Raw genomic sequence first — 15,752 nt, forward strand, 5'->3', positions numbered from 1 at the left:
GATAGTTTTTTTTTACAGTTTTCGTAGGTTATATACTATGAATTTTGGGACTTTTAAAAAACTCGGGGAAAAAAATAAAATGTCATTGAATTCTCTCACAAATGGATCCAATGGCATAATATATGGTTTTGAATAGAAGATTCTTTAAAAAAAGGGATCGAAAAACAATTTATTCATTTCGATATTGTTTTTACAGTTTTCATGGGTTAGACTACGAATTTTGGGACTTTTCAAAATTCGGGGAAAAAAATAAAATGTCACTGAATTCTTGCCTAAATTGATCCAAAGACATATTATATATGTTTGATAGAAGATTCTTTAAACAAAAGAGATCGAAAAACAACTTATTCATTTCGATTGTTTTTTTTACAGTTTTCGTAGGTCATATACTATGAATTTTGGGACTTTTAAAAAACTCGGGGAAAAAAATAAAATGTCATTGAATTCTCTCACAAATGGATCCAATGGCATAATATATCTGTTGGATAGAAGATTCTTTAAAAAAAGGGATCGAAAAACAACTTATTCATTTCGATATTTTTTTTACAGTTTTCGTGGGTTATAGACTATGAATTTTGATGTTTTTTGAAAACTCGGTAAAAAAAAAAAAACGTCATTGAATTATCGCCTAAACGCATCCAAAGACACACTATATGTGTTGGATAGAAGATTCTTCAAATAAAAAGGACCTAAAAACAACTTATTCATTTCGATAGATTTTTTTTCATAGTTTTCGTGGGTTAGACTACGAATTTTGGAGTTTTTTCAAAACTCGGCAAAAAAAATAAAACGTCATTGAATTATCGCCTAAGCGCATCCAAAGACACACTATATGTGTTGGATAGAAGATTCTTCAAATAAAAAGGACCTAAAAACAACTTATTCATTTCGATAGATTTTTTTTATAGTTTTCGTGGGTTATAGACTACGAATTTTGGGACTTTTTCAAAATTTGGGGAAAAAAATAAAATGTCACTGAATTCTCGCCTAAATTGATCGAAAGACATATGATATATGTTGGATAGAAGATTCTTTAAACAAAAGAGATCGAAAAACAACTTATTCATTTCGATAGTTTTTTTTTACAGTTTTCGTAGGTTATATACTATGAATTTTGGGACTTTTAAAAAACTCGGGGAAAAAAATAAAATGTCATTAAATACTCTCACAAATGGATCCAATGGCATAATATATGGTTTTGAATAGAAGATTCTTTAAAACAAGGGATCGAAAAACAATTTATTCATTTCGATATTTTTTTTACAGTTTTCATGGGTTAGACTACGAATTTTGGGACTTTTCAAAATTCGGGGAAAAAAATAAAATGTCACTGAATTCTTGCCTAAATTGATCCAAAGACATATTATATATGTTTGATAGAAGATTCTTTAAACAAAAGAGATCGAAAAACAACTTATTCATTTCGATTGTTTTTTTTTACAGTTTTCGTAGGTCATATACTATGAATTTTGGGACTTTTAAAAAACTCGGGGAAAAAAATAAAATGTCATTGAATTCTCTCACAAATGGATCCAATGGCATAATATATCTGTTGGATAGAAGATTCTTTAAAAAAAGGGATCGAAAAACAACTTATTCATTTCGATATTTTTTTTACAGTTTTCGTGGGTTACAGACTATGAATTTTGATGTTTTTTGAAAACTCGGTAAAAAAAAAAAACGTCATTGAATTATCGCCTAAACGCATCCAAAGACACACTATATGTGTTGGATAGAAGATTCTTCAAATAAAAAGGACCTAAAAACAACTTATTCATTTCGATAGATTTTTTTTCATAGTTTTCGTGGGTTAGACTACGAATTTTGGAGTTTTTTTAAAACTCGGTAAAAAAAATAAAACGTCATTGAATTATCGCCTAAACGCATCCAAAGACACACTATATGTGTTGGATAGAAGATTCTTCAAATAAAAAGGACCTAAAAACAACTTATTCATTTCGATAGATTTTTTTTTATAGTTTTCGTGGGTTATAGACTACGAATTTTGGGACTTTTTCAAAGTTCGGGGAAAAAAAATAAAATGTCACTGAATTCTCGCCTAAATTGATCCAAAGACATATTATAAATGTTGGATAGATGATTCTTTAAACAAAAGAGATCGAAAAACAACTTATTCATTTCGATTGTTTTTTTTTACAGTTTTCTTAGGTCATATACTATGAATTTTGGGACTTTTAAAAAACTCGGGGAAAAAAATAAAATGTCATTGAATTCTCTCACAAATGGATCCAATGGCATAATATATGTGTTGGATAGAAGATTCTTTAAAGAAAGGGATCGAAAAACAACTTATTCATTTCGATATTTTTTTATAGTTTTCGTGGGTTATAGACTATGAATTTTGATGTTTTTTGAAAACTCGGTAAAAAAAAAACGTCATTGAATTATCGCCTAAACGCATCCAAAGACACACTATATGTGTTGGATAGAAGATTCTTCAAATAAAAAGGACCTAAAAACAACTTATTCATTTCGATAGATTTTTTTTCATAGTTTTTGTGGGTAAGACTACGAATTTTGGAGTTTTTTCAAAACTCGGTAAAAGAAATAAAACGTCATTGAATTATCGCCTAAACGCATCCAAAGACACACTATATGTGTTGGATAGAAGATTCTTCAAATAAAAAGGACCTAAAAACAACTTATTCATTTCGATAGATTTTTTTTATAGTTTTCGTGGGTTATAGACTACGAATTTTGGGAATTTTTCAAAATTTGGGGAAAAAAATAAAATGTTACTGAATTCTCGCCTAAATTGATCGAAAGACATATGATATATGTTGGATAGAAGATTCTTTAAACAAAAGAGATCGAAAAACAACTTATTCATTTCGATAGTTTTTTTTTACAGTTTTCGTAGGTTATATACTATGAATTTTGGGACTTTTAAAAAACTCGGGGAAAAAAATAAAATGTCATTGAATTCTCTCACAAATGGATCCAATGGCATAATATATGGTTTTGAATAGAAGATTCTTTAAAAAAAGGGATCGAAAAACAATTTATTCATTTCGATATTTTTTTTACAGTTTTCATGGGTTAGACTACGAATTTTGGGACTTTTCAAAATTCGGGGAAAAAAATAAAATGTCACTGAATTCTTGCCTAAATTGATCCAAAGACATATTATATATGTTTGATAGAAGATTCTTTAAACAAAAGAGATCGAAAAACAACTTATTCATTTCGATTGTTTTTTTTTACAGTTTTCGTAGGTCATATACTATGAATTTTGGGACTTTTAAAAAACTCGGGGTAAAAAATAAAATGTCATTGAATTCTCTCACAAATGGATCCAATGGCATAATATATCTGTTGGATAGAAGATTCTTTAAAAAAAGGGATCGAAAAACAACTTATTCATTTCGATATTTTTTTTACAGTTTTCGTGGGTTACAGACTATGAATTTTGATGTTTTTTGAAAACTCGGTAAAAAAAAAAAAAGTCATTGAATTATCGCCTAAACGCATCCAAAGACACACTATATGTGTTGGATAGAAGATTCTTCAAATAAAAAGGACCTAAAAACAACTTATTCATTTCGATAGATTTTTTTTCATAGTTTTCGTGGGTTAGACTACGAATTTTGGAGTTTTTTCAAAACTCGGCAAAAAAAATAAAAAGTCATTGAATTATCGCCTAAACGCATCCAAAGACACACTATATGTGTTGGATAGAAGATTCTTCAAATAAAAAGGACCTAAAAACAACTTATTCATTTCGATAGATTTTTTTTCATAGTTTTCGTGGGTTAGACTACGAATTTTGGAGTTTTTTTAAAACTCGGTAAAAAAAATAAAACGTCATTGAATTATCGCCTAAATGCATCCAAAGACACACTATATGTGTTGGATAGAAGATTCTTTAAAAAAAGGGATCGAAAAACAATTTATTCATTTCGATATTTTTTTTACAGTTTTCATGGGTTAGACTACGAATTTTGGGACTTTTCAAAATTCGGGGAAAAAAATAAAATGTCACTGAATTCTTGCCTAAATTGATCCAAAGACATATTATATATGTTTGATAGAAGATTCTTTAAACAAAAGAGATCGAAAAACAACTTATTCATTTCGATTGTTTTTTTTTACAGTTTTCGTAGGTCATATACTATGAATTTTGGGACTTTTAAAAAACTCGGGGAAAAAAATAAAATGTCATTGAATTCTCTCACAAATGGATCCAATGGCATAATATATCTGTTGGATAGAAGATTCTTTAAAAAAAGGGATCGAAAAACAACTTATTCATTTCGATATTTTTTTTACAGTTTTCGTGGGTTACAGACTATGAATTTTGATGTTTTTTGAAAACTCGGTAAAAAAAAAAAAACGTCATTGAATTATCGCCTAAACGCATCCAAAGACACACTATATGTGTTGGATAGAAGATTCTTCAAATAAAAAGGACCTAAAAACAACTTATTCATTTCGATAGATTTTTTTTCATAGTTTTTGTGGGTAAGACTACGAATTTTGGAGTTTTTTCAAAACTCGGTAAAAGAAATAAAACGTCATTGAATTATCGCCTAAACGCATCCAAAGACACACTATATGTGTTGGATAGAAGATTCTTCAAATAAAAAGGACCTAAAAACAACTTATTCATTTCGATAGATTTTTTTTATAGTTTTCGTGGGTTATAGACTACGAATTTTGGGACTTTTTCAAAATTTGGGGAAAAAAATAAAATGTCACTGAATTCTCGCCTAAATTGATCGAAAGACATATGATATATGTTGGATAGAAGATTCTTTAAACAAAAGAGATCGAAAAACAACTTATTCATTTCGATAGTTTTTTTTTACAGTTTTCGTAGGTTATATACTATGAATTTTGGGACTTTTAAAAAACTCAGGGAAAAAAATAAAATGTCATTGAATTCTCTCACAAATGGATCCAATGGCATAATATATGGTTTTGAATAGAAGATTCTTTAAAAAAAGGGATCGAAAAACAATTTATTCATTTCGATATTTTTTTTACAGTTTTCATGGGTTAGACTACGAATTTTGGGACTTTTCAAAATTCGGGGAAAAAAATAAAATGTCACTGAATTCTTGCCTAAATTGATCCAAAGACATATTATATATGTTTGATAGAAGATTCTTTAAACAAAAGAGATCGAAAAACAACTTATTCATTTCGATTGTTTTTTTTTACAGTTTTCGTAGGTCATATACTATGAATTTTGGGACTTTTAAAAAACTCGGGGAAAAAAATAAAATGTCATTGAATTCTCTCACAAATGGATCCAATGGCATAATATATCTGTTGGATAGAAGATTCTTTAAAAAAAGGGATCGAAAAACAACTTATTCATTTCGATATTTTTTTTACAGTTTTCGTGGGTTACAGACTATGAATTTTGATGTTTTTTGAAAACTCGGTAAAAAAAAAAAACGTCATTGAATTATCGCCTAAACGCATCCAAAGACACACTATATGTGTTGGATAGAAGATTCTTCAAATAAAAAGGACCTAAAAACAACTTATTCATTTCGATAGATTTTTTTTCATAGTTTTCGTGGGTTAGACTACGAATTTTGGAGTTTTTTCAAAACTCGGCAAAAAAAATAAAACGTCATTGAATTATCGCCTAAACGCATCCAAAGACACACTATATGTGTTGGATAGAAGATTCTTCAAATAAAAAGGACCTAAAAACAACTTATTCATTTCGATAGATTTTTTTTCATAGTTTTCGTGGGTTAGACTACGAATTTTGGAGTTTTTTTAAAACTCGGTAAAAAAAATAAAACGTCATTGAATTATCGCCTAAACGCATCCAAAGACACACTATATGTGTTGGATAGAAGATTCTTCAAATAAAAAGGACCTAAAAACAACTTATTCATTTCGATAGATTTTTTTTTATAGTTTTCGTGGGTTATAAGACTACGAATTTTGGGACTTTTTCAAAGTTCGGGGAAAAAAAATAAAATGTCACTGAATTCTCGCCTAAATTGATCCAAAGACAAATTATAAATGTTGGATAGATGATTCTTTAAACAAAAGAGATCGAAAAACAACTTATTCATTTCGATTGTTTTTTTTTACAGTTTTCTTAGGACATATACTATGAATTTTGGGAATTTTAAAAAACTCGGGGAAAAAAATAAAATGTCATTGAATTCTCTCACAAATGGATCCAATGGCATAATATATGTGTTGGATAGAAGATTCTTTAAAGAAAGGGATCGAAAAACAACTTATTCATTTCGATATTTTTTTATAGTTTTCGTGGGTTATAGACTATGAATTTTGATGTTTTTTGAAAACTCGGTAAAAAAAAAAACGTCATTGAATTATCGCCTAAACACATCCAAAGACACACTATATGTGTTGGATAGAAGATTCTTCAAATAAAAAGGACCTAAAAACAACTTATTCATTTCGATAGATTTTTTTTCATAGTTTTTGTGGGTAAGACTACGAATTTTGGAGTTTTTTCAAAACTCGGTAAAAGAAATAAAACGTCATTGAATTATCGCCTAAACGCATCCAAAGACACACTATATGTGTTGGATAGAAGATTCTTCAAATAAAAAGGACCTAAAAACAACTTATTCATTTCGATAGATTTTTTTTATAGTTTTCGTGGGTTATAGACTACGAATTTTGGGACTTTTTCAAAATTTGGGGAAAAAAATAAAATGTCACTGAATTCTCGCCTAAATTGATCGAAAGACATATGATATATGTTGGATAGAAGATTCTTTAAACAAAAGAGATCGAAAAACAACTTATTCATTTCGATAGTTTTTTTTTACAGTTTTCGTAGGTTATATACTATGAATTTTGGGACTTTTAAAAAACTCAGGGAAAAAAATAAAATGTCATTGAATTCTCTCACAAATGGATCCAATGGCATAATATATGATTTTGAATAGAAGATTCTTTAAAAAAAGGGATCGAAAAACAATTTATTCATTTCGATATTTTTTTTACAGTTTTCATGGGTTAGACTACGAATTTTGGGACTTTTAAAAATTCGGGGAAAAAAATAAAATGTCACTGAATTCTTGCCTAAATTGATCCAAAGACATATTATATATGTTTGATAGAAGATTCTTTAAACAAAAGAGATCGAAAAACAACTTATTCATTTCGATTGTTTTTTTTTACAGTTTTCGTAGGTCATATACTATGAATTTTGGGACTTTTAAAAAACTCGGGGAAAAAAATAAAATGTCATTGAATTCTCTCACAAATGGATCCAATGACATAATATATCTGTTGGATAGAAGATTCTTTAAAAAAAGGGATCGAAAAACAACTTATTCATTTCGATATTTTTTTTACAGTTTTCGTGGGTTATAGACTATGAATTTTGATGTTTTTTGAAAACTCGGTAAAAAAAAAAAAACGTCATTGAATTATCGCCTAAACGCATCCAAAGACACACTATATGTGTTGGATAGAAGATTCTTCAAATAAAAAGGACCTAAAAACAACTTATTCATTTCAATAGATTTTTTTTCATAGTTTTCGTGGGTTAGACTACGAATTTTGGAGTTTTTTTAAAACTCGGTAAAAAAAATAAAACGTCATTGAATTATCGCCTAAACGCATCCAAAGACACACTATATGTGTTGGATAGAAGATTCTTCAAATAAAAAGGACCTAAAAACAACTTATTCATTTCGATAGATTTTTTTTATAGTTTTCGTGGGTTATAGACTACGAATTTTGGGACTTTTTCAAAGTTCGGGGAAAAAAAATAAAATGTCACTGAATTCTCGCCTAAATTGATCCAAAGACATATTATAAATGTTGGATAGAAGATTCTTTAAACAAAAGAGATCGAAAAACAACTTATTCATTTCGATTGTTTTTTTTTACAGTTTTCGTAGGTCATATACTATGAATTTTGGGACTTTTAAAAAACTCGGGGAAAAAAATAAAATGTCATTGAATTGTCTCACAAATGGATCCAATGGCATAATATATGGTTTTGAATAGAAGATTCTTTAAAAAAAGGGATCGAAAAACAATTTATTCATTTCGATATTTTTTTTACAGTTTTCATGGGTTAGACTACGAATTTTGATGTTTTTTGAAAACTCGGTAAAAAAAAAAAACGTCATTGAATTATCGCCTAAACGCATCCAAAGACACACTATATGTGTTGGATAGAAGATTCTTCAAATAAAAAGGACCTAAAAACAACTTATTCATTTCGATAGATTTTTTTTCATAGTTTTTGTGGGTAAGACTACGAATTTTGGAGTTTTTTCAAAACTCGGTAAAAGAAATAAAACGTCATTGAATTATCGCCTAAACGCATCCAAAGACACACTATATGTGTTGGATAGAAGATTCTTCAAATAAAAAGGACCTAAAAACAACTTATTCATTTTGATAGATTTTTTTTATAGTTTTCGTGGGTTATAGACTACGAATTTTGGGACTTTTTCAAAATTTGGGGAAAAAAATAAAATGTCACTGAATTCTCACCTAAATTGATCGAAAGACATATGATATATGTTGGATAGAAGATTCTTTAAACAAAAGAGATCGAAAAACAACTTATTCATTTCGATAGTTTTTTTTTACAGTTTTCGTAGGTTATATACTATGAATTTTGGGACTTTTAAAAAACTCAGGGAAAAAAAATAAAATGTCATTGAATTCTCTCACAAATGGATCCAATGGCATAATATATGATTTTGAATAGAAGATTCTTTAAAAAAAGGGATCGAAAAACAATTTATTCATTTCGATATTTTTTTTACAGTTTTCATGGGTTAGACTACGAATTTTGGGACTTTTAAAAATTCGGGGAAAAAAATAAAATGTCACTGAATTCTTGCCTAAATTGATCCAAAGACATATTATATATGTTTGATAGAAGATTCTTTAAACAAAAGAGATCGAAAAACAACTTATTCATTTCGATTGTTTTTTTTTACAGTTTTCGTAGGTCATATACTATGAATTTTGGGACTTTTAAAAAACTCGGGGAAAAAAATAAAATGTCATTGAATTCTCTCACAAATGGATCCAATGGCATAATATATCTGTTGGATAGAAGATTCTTTAAAAAAAGGGATCGAAAAACAACTTATTCATTTCGATATTTTTTTTACAGTTTTCGTGGGTTATAGACTATGAATTTTGATGTTTTTTGAAAACTCGGTAAAAAAAAAAAAACGTCATTGAATTATCGCCTAAACGCATCCAAAGACACACTATATGTGTTGGATAGAAGATTCTTCAAATAAAAAGGACCTAAAAACAACTTATTCATTTCAATAGATTTTTTTTCATAGTTTTCGTGGGTTAGACTACGAATTTTGGAGTTTTTTTAAAACTCGGTAAAAAAAATAAAACGTCATTGAATTATCGCCTAAACGCATCCAAAGACACACTATATGTGTTGGATAGAAGATTCTTCAAATAAAAAGGACCTAAAAACAACTTATTCATTTCGATAGATTTTTTTTATAGTTTTCGTGGGTTATAGACTACGAATTTTGGGACTTTTTCAAAGTTCGGGGAAAAAAAATAAAATGTCACTGAATTCTCGCCTAAATTGATCCAAAGACATATTATAAATGTTGGATAGAAGATTCTTTAAACAAAAGAGATCGAAAAACAACTTATTCATTTCGATTGTTTTTTTTTACAGTTTTCGTAGGTCATATACTATGAATTTTGGGACTTTTAAAAAACTCGGGGAAAAAAATAAAATGTCATTGAATTCTCTCACAAATGGATCCAATGGCATAATATATGGTTTTGAATAGAAGATTCTTTAAAAAAAGGGATCGAAAAACAATTTATTCATTTCGATATTTTTTTTACAGTTTTCATGGGTTAGACTACGAATTTTGATGTTTTTTGAAAACTCGGTAAAAAAAAAAAACGTCATTGAATTATCGCCTAAACGCATCCAAAGACACACTATATGTGTTGGATAGAAGATTCTTCAAATAAAAAGGACCTAAAAACAACTTATTCATTTCGATAGATTTTTTTTCATAGTTTTTGTGGGTAAGACTACGAATTTTGGAGTTTTTTCAAAACTCGGTAAAAGAAATAAAACGTCATTGAATTATCGCCTAAACGCATCCAAAGACACACTATATGTGTTGGATAGAAGATTCTTCAAATAAAAAGGACCTAAAAACAACTTATTCATTTTGATAGATTTTTTTTATAGTTTTCGTGGGTTATAGACTACGAATTTTGGGACTTTTTCAAAATTTGGGGAAAAAAATAAAATGTCACTGAATTCTCACCTAAATTGATCGAAAGACATATGATATATGTTGGATAGAAGATTCTTTAAACAAAAGAGATCGAAAAACAACTTATTCATTTCGATAGTTTTTTTTTACAGTTTTCGTAGGTTATATACTATGAATTTTGGGACTTTTAAAAAACTCGGGGAAAAAAATAAAATGTCATTGAATTCTCTCACAAATGGATCCAATGGCATAATATATGGTTTTGAATAGAAGATTCTTTAAAAAAAGGGATCGAAAAACAATTTATTCATTTCGATATTTTTTTTACAGTTTTCATGGGTTAGACTACGAATTTTGGGACTTTTCAAATTTCGGGGAAAAAAATAAAATGTCACTGAATTCTTGCCTAAATTGACCCAAAGACATATTATATATGTTGGATAGAAGATTCTTTAAACAAAAGAGATCGAAAAACAACTTATTCATTTCGATTGTTTTTTTTTATAGTTTTCGTAGGTCATATACTATGAATTTTGGGACTTTTAAAAAACTCGGGGAAAAAAATAAAATGTCATTGAATTCTCTCACAAATGGATCCAATGGCATAATATATGTGTTGGATAGAAGATTCTTTAAAAAAAAAGGATCGAAAAACAACTTATTCATTTCGATATTTTTTTTACAGTTTTCGTGGGTTTAGACTATGAATTTTGAAGTTTTTTGAAAACTCGGTAAACAAAATAAAACTTCATTGAGTTATCGCCTAAACGCATCAAAAGACACACTATATGTGTTGGATAGAATATTATTCAAATAAAAAGGACCTAAAAACAACTTATTCATTTCGAAAGATTTTTTTTATAGTTTTCGTGGGTTATAGACTACGAATTTTGGGACATTTTCAAAATTCGGGGAAAAAAATAAAATGTCACTGAATTCTCGCCTAAATTGATCCAAAGACATATGATATATGTTGGATAGAAAATTCTTTAAACAAAAGAGATAGAATAACAACTTATTCATTTCGATAGTTGTTTTTTACAGTATTCGTAGGTTATATATACTATGAATTTTGGGACTTTTAAAAAACTCGTGGAAAAAATTAAAATGTCATTGAATTCTGTCACAAATGGATCCAATGGCATAATATATGGTTTTGAATAGAAGATTCTTTAAAAAAAAGGGATCGAAAAACAATTTATTCATTTTTTTTACAGTTTTCATGGGTTATAAACTACGAATTTTGGGACTTTTTCAAAATTCGGGAAAAAAAATAAAATGTCACTGAATACTTGCCTAAATTGATCCAAAGACATATTATATATGTTTGATAGAAGATTCTTTAAACAAAAGAGATCGAAAAACAACTTATTCATTTCGATAGTTTTTTTTTACAGTTTTCGTAGGTTATATACTATGAATTTTGGGACTTTTAAAAAACTCGGGGAAAAAAATAAAATGTCATTGAATTCTCTCACAAATGGATCCAATGGCATAATATATGGTTTTGAATAGAAGATGCTTTAAAAAAAGGGATCGAAAAACAATTTATTCATTTCGATATTTTTTTTACAGTTTTCATGGGTTAGACTACGAATTTTGGGACTTTTCAAATTTCGGGGAAAAAAATAAAATGTCACTGAATTCTTGCCTAAATTGACCCAAAGACATATTATATATGTTGGATAGAAGATTCTTTAAACAAAAGAGATCGAAAAACAACTTATTCATTTCGATTGTTTTTTTTTATAGTTTTCGTAGGTCATATACTATGAATTTTGGGACTTTTAAAAAACTCGGGGAAAAAAATAAAATGTCATTGAATTCTCTTAACACAAATCACAAAATTGTATAAAGTGGAAGCAATGACTTGTGTGATTCATCTAAGTAAGCCCAAAAATTTAATAGCACACTAATTAACCCATGAAGAAATGGGATTTAGATTCTCTAGAGTCACATTTTCCTACATTTCTTACATTTAGACAAAATTTAAGGGTAATATTGTCTTTGTTTGTATTTATTTTGGACCTTTTGGTATAAATAAATCAACATTCAACATATACCTCAAACGTTTGATTCACCAACAACTACTTGCTCCATTCTTTTTAAATTATCCAATTTTTAGGGGGAAAACTTCAATAAAATATCAAATGATTTTCAAAAAATTTTAAAAAATTTATGGATAATCTATACGATATAAACTTTCAATCCAACAGTGAATTTTCGTAAAATTCATATTCGGTAGATCAATGGTCCACGGTGGACCACTTGTGAAGGTGGTCCACCATAGCATTAGCCCTATTTGCAATATTATATTAACTTCCTTTTGTCAATTTATACATTTACTTGATCAATTATTTTACACTTACCGTAAGATAAAAAGAGTAAATGAGTTAGCAACTACCTTCAACTTCAAGACGTAAATAAAAGGAGTAATAGTGTTGGTGTACATTTTGGTGGTGGGTACGTTTAGCCAAATTATAGTATGTGGCCATTATTTTGTCAAAAATTACAATCTAAAACTTCAACAAAATCATGATGATATTGTAATTCTGTCAGACTCACTTAAACTATATTTAAGACTATGTCACTTAAACTGTATTTGAGACTCAAAAAAAGATATTGAAAGAAGAATTCATAGAGCTTAGATAAAATTCTGAAATCATTTTCATCTCTTTATTATAATAAAGTATATCAATCATATGCATTATCTACTCATTCTCTATAAAAATATTCTTCCATAAGTAAGATGAGATATATTTTTCTATCACTATTAGGTGTGACTAATCTTTATCGAAAAATATGTGAGGCATACAAAGAGCGTTCTCTTCTCCTAGCCGAATTTTCTATATATGCATGAATCTAAAATCAAACTTCAAACCAGTGTTTTAAAAACCGAACCGATCATCGAACCGGTGAGGGTACTGGGTCATTGGTTCATTGGTCGAACCATTGGGTCATTGGTCGAATCGCATGTCAAATCGGATTAAACCGAATTAAACCGATAGAATGAACCGGTCTCTATAATAAAAATGTATAGTTATTAAACCGGTCAAATCAGATTACTCGGACTTTAAAAAAATCAAAACACCTAAAAAATGTGAAAATTTTAAAATAACATAATTTTTTACAAGTTTATTCTTTAAAATTCAAATTATAGAGATAGTCATCAAATTCTTTATGCATACATTTTTACGAGCGAAAATTATATAGAATGATAGAAAATTTAAAATATTATTACTATGTATACCGAAAACATAAATTCCACACTTTAAAATTAAATATACCGTAAAACTCCACTTTTAAGCTTAAGTATTAAGAAAATAAGATATACTATTTGTAGTAAAGAAAATATTATATATATAGTTTATAGCGTGAGAATTAAGTCACAAATACACTTGCAGTTGTGATGGTAAGAGTATGCATTTTCTTATCAAGAGGATGTTGGTTCAAATCCCTCTGCTGAGTTTGAACCCCTTCTCTGCTGAGTTTGACCGGTTTTTGACCGGTTTAATTGCATATGCGGTCCAACATCCTGACTGGACCGGTAGTGTGTCCGGTTCACGGTTCAACCGGCCGGTCCGGTTCAGTTTTTAAAACACTGCTTCAAACCATATACTTAAGGGTCTTAAACACTTACCACTTAGACCAATTCATTATTAATTTATTATTATTTTTTAAGCAATTAATTTATTATTTTTTACAGTAATACAAATTAAAAATTACATTAAAATTTAAATTGTCTAATCTTAATCCAACCATTATATATCCAGAGAGAATGCTTGCAAAATATTGAATCTAATTTCAAAAGAAACATCCATTTTATAGGTTATTACTTATTACTATAATCTCAATATTAGTTTAACATAATTATAAAAAAAAAAAAAATTTGTCAAGTAGCTTAGTGTCTAGAAAATCCACCTTAAAGATGAATAAGTGGAGTGTCTCAGGTTCGAACTCAGACTCCTACACATATAATACGATATTCCTACTAACTGAGCTAAGCTCACCGGATATCACAAATCTAATATACCATGAAAAATACTATTGTCAAAAAAATTACCTTAAGATAGCAAATATGTCAGTCATTTGAACAAATCCTATAATTATATATGCTTAAACTTAATTAGAAACATAACTGGGCATTTGGTCTAGTGGTATGATTCTCGCTTTGGGTGCGAGAGGTCCGTAGTTCGATTCTTCTAATGCCCCTTTTTTATTCTTATATTTATTTCATTTTTAATTTTCAAACTTTATACTAATATTTTTCTTGTCACATTATAACATTAAATTTCATTTCTATTTTTTTATTATATTCTTTTTATCCATCTTCTTAAGCCTTTCATTTCACTCATTATATCCATTCCCTTATCTTCATTTTTCTCATTCTCTCACTCTTTCATTCTCTTCTTTGAACACTTCAATTTTCTCTCTAACAACAAACAACAACGATGGCACTAACAACCGCTTTAACAACAACAATCTCACCTCTCAAACTTTCTTTTCCCATCCCCACCTCTAAACCAATCACATCCCTCCATTTCTCATCCCCAAACCCCCCTCATTCATCGCACCACCCGTCTCCGTCCAATCACCGCCGTCTCCGCCGAAGTCGAAAAACTCGGTAACGAAATCTCATCTCTAACTCTCGAACAAGCCAAAAACTTAGTCCATTATCTCCAAGACAAACTCGGTGTAACCGCCGTTTCATTTGCTCCCGCCGCCGCTGTTGCTGCTCCTGCCGCCGCTGAAGTTGCTGTCGTTGAAGAGAAAACTGAATTCGATGTTGTAATTGAAGAAGTTCCTAGTAATGCTAGAATTGCAGCTATTAAAGCGGTGAGAGCTTTGACGAATTTAGGTTTGAAAGAAGCTAAGGAATTGATTGAAGGTTTACCGAAGAAATTCAAAGAAGCTGTTTCTAAAGATGAAGCTGATGATGCTAAGAAACAACTTGAAACTGCAGGTGCTAAAGTTACCATTGTGTAGGGTTTCAATTTTTCCCCAAATTTTTAATTTTTGTTGTAATTTCAAATTGTTATTAAGATGTTGTAGTGTTGAAAATTGAGTTAGTTCTTGTTATATTATTATTATAAACCTGAATTAAAAACAAATGTATTAATTAATTTTATTTAATGTGTTTTAGTTGATTTTGTTTTTTGGATTTATCATTTTTTATATGTGCATTATCCTTTTAGGCTTGTTTGGATGCAAGAAGAAAATTTGTTGGAAAAGATAAGTATATTGAAATGATAAAAATGTTAAGTGTTTGGATAATTGGAAGAAAAAAATTTGTTGTTTATTTGATGTAAATAATAGTTTAATGACTTTAATCTAATGGCTGAGATTGTCTAATGCCTGCAATGTAGTTTGAGTTTGAAATGTAAATGATACTAGTTTAATGCGACGATTGAGATTGTCTAATGTGTGCGAAGTTTAAGTTTCAATTGATTGATGTTATGCAATGTGGTTTAAGTGTATGTTTGATTTCACGCTGAAATTGCGTGGTGTCCAAATTATCGTTTCCCAATGCGCTTT

At 28.9% G+C, this 15,752-nt stretch overlaps 1 protein-coding gene across 1 annotated transcript; it reads left to right on the forward strand.

Annotated features, from left to right (window-relative positions):
* Positions 1-14,690: 14,690 nt before the first annotated feature.
* LOC123915431 (50S ribosomal protein L12, chloroplastic-like) lies at positions 14,691-15,278 on the forward strand (the record flags this gene model as incomplete). The annotated part of the gene is made up of 1 exon (XM_045966542.1): positions 14,691-15,278. A coding segment is annotated over one exon (513 nt), but the record flags the coding sequence as incomplete, so codon positions are not given.
* Between the last annotated feature and the right edge of the window lie 474 nt (positions 15,279-15,752).

This window comes from Trifolium pratense, linkage group LG3 (genome assembly GCF_020283565.1).
Source record: "Trifolium pratense cultivar HEN17-A07 linkage group LG3, ARS_RC_1.1, whole genome shotgun sequence".
In the NCBI taxonomy this organism is placed as follows: Eukaryota; Viridiplantae; Streptophyta; class Magnoliopsida; order Fabales; family Fabaceae; genus Trifolium; species Trifolium pratense.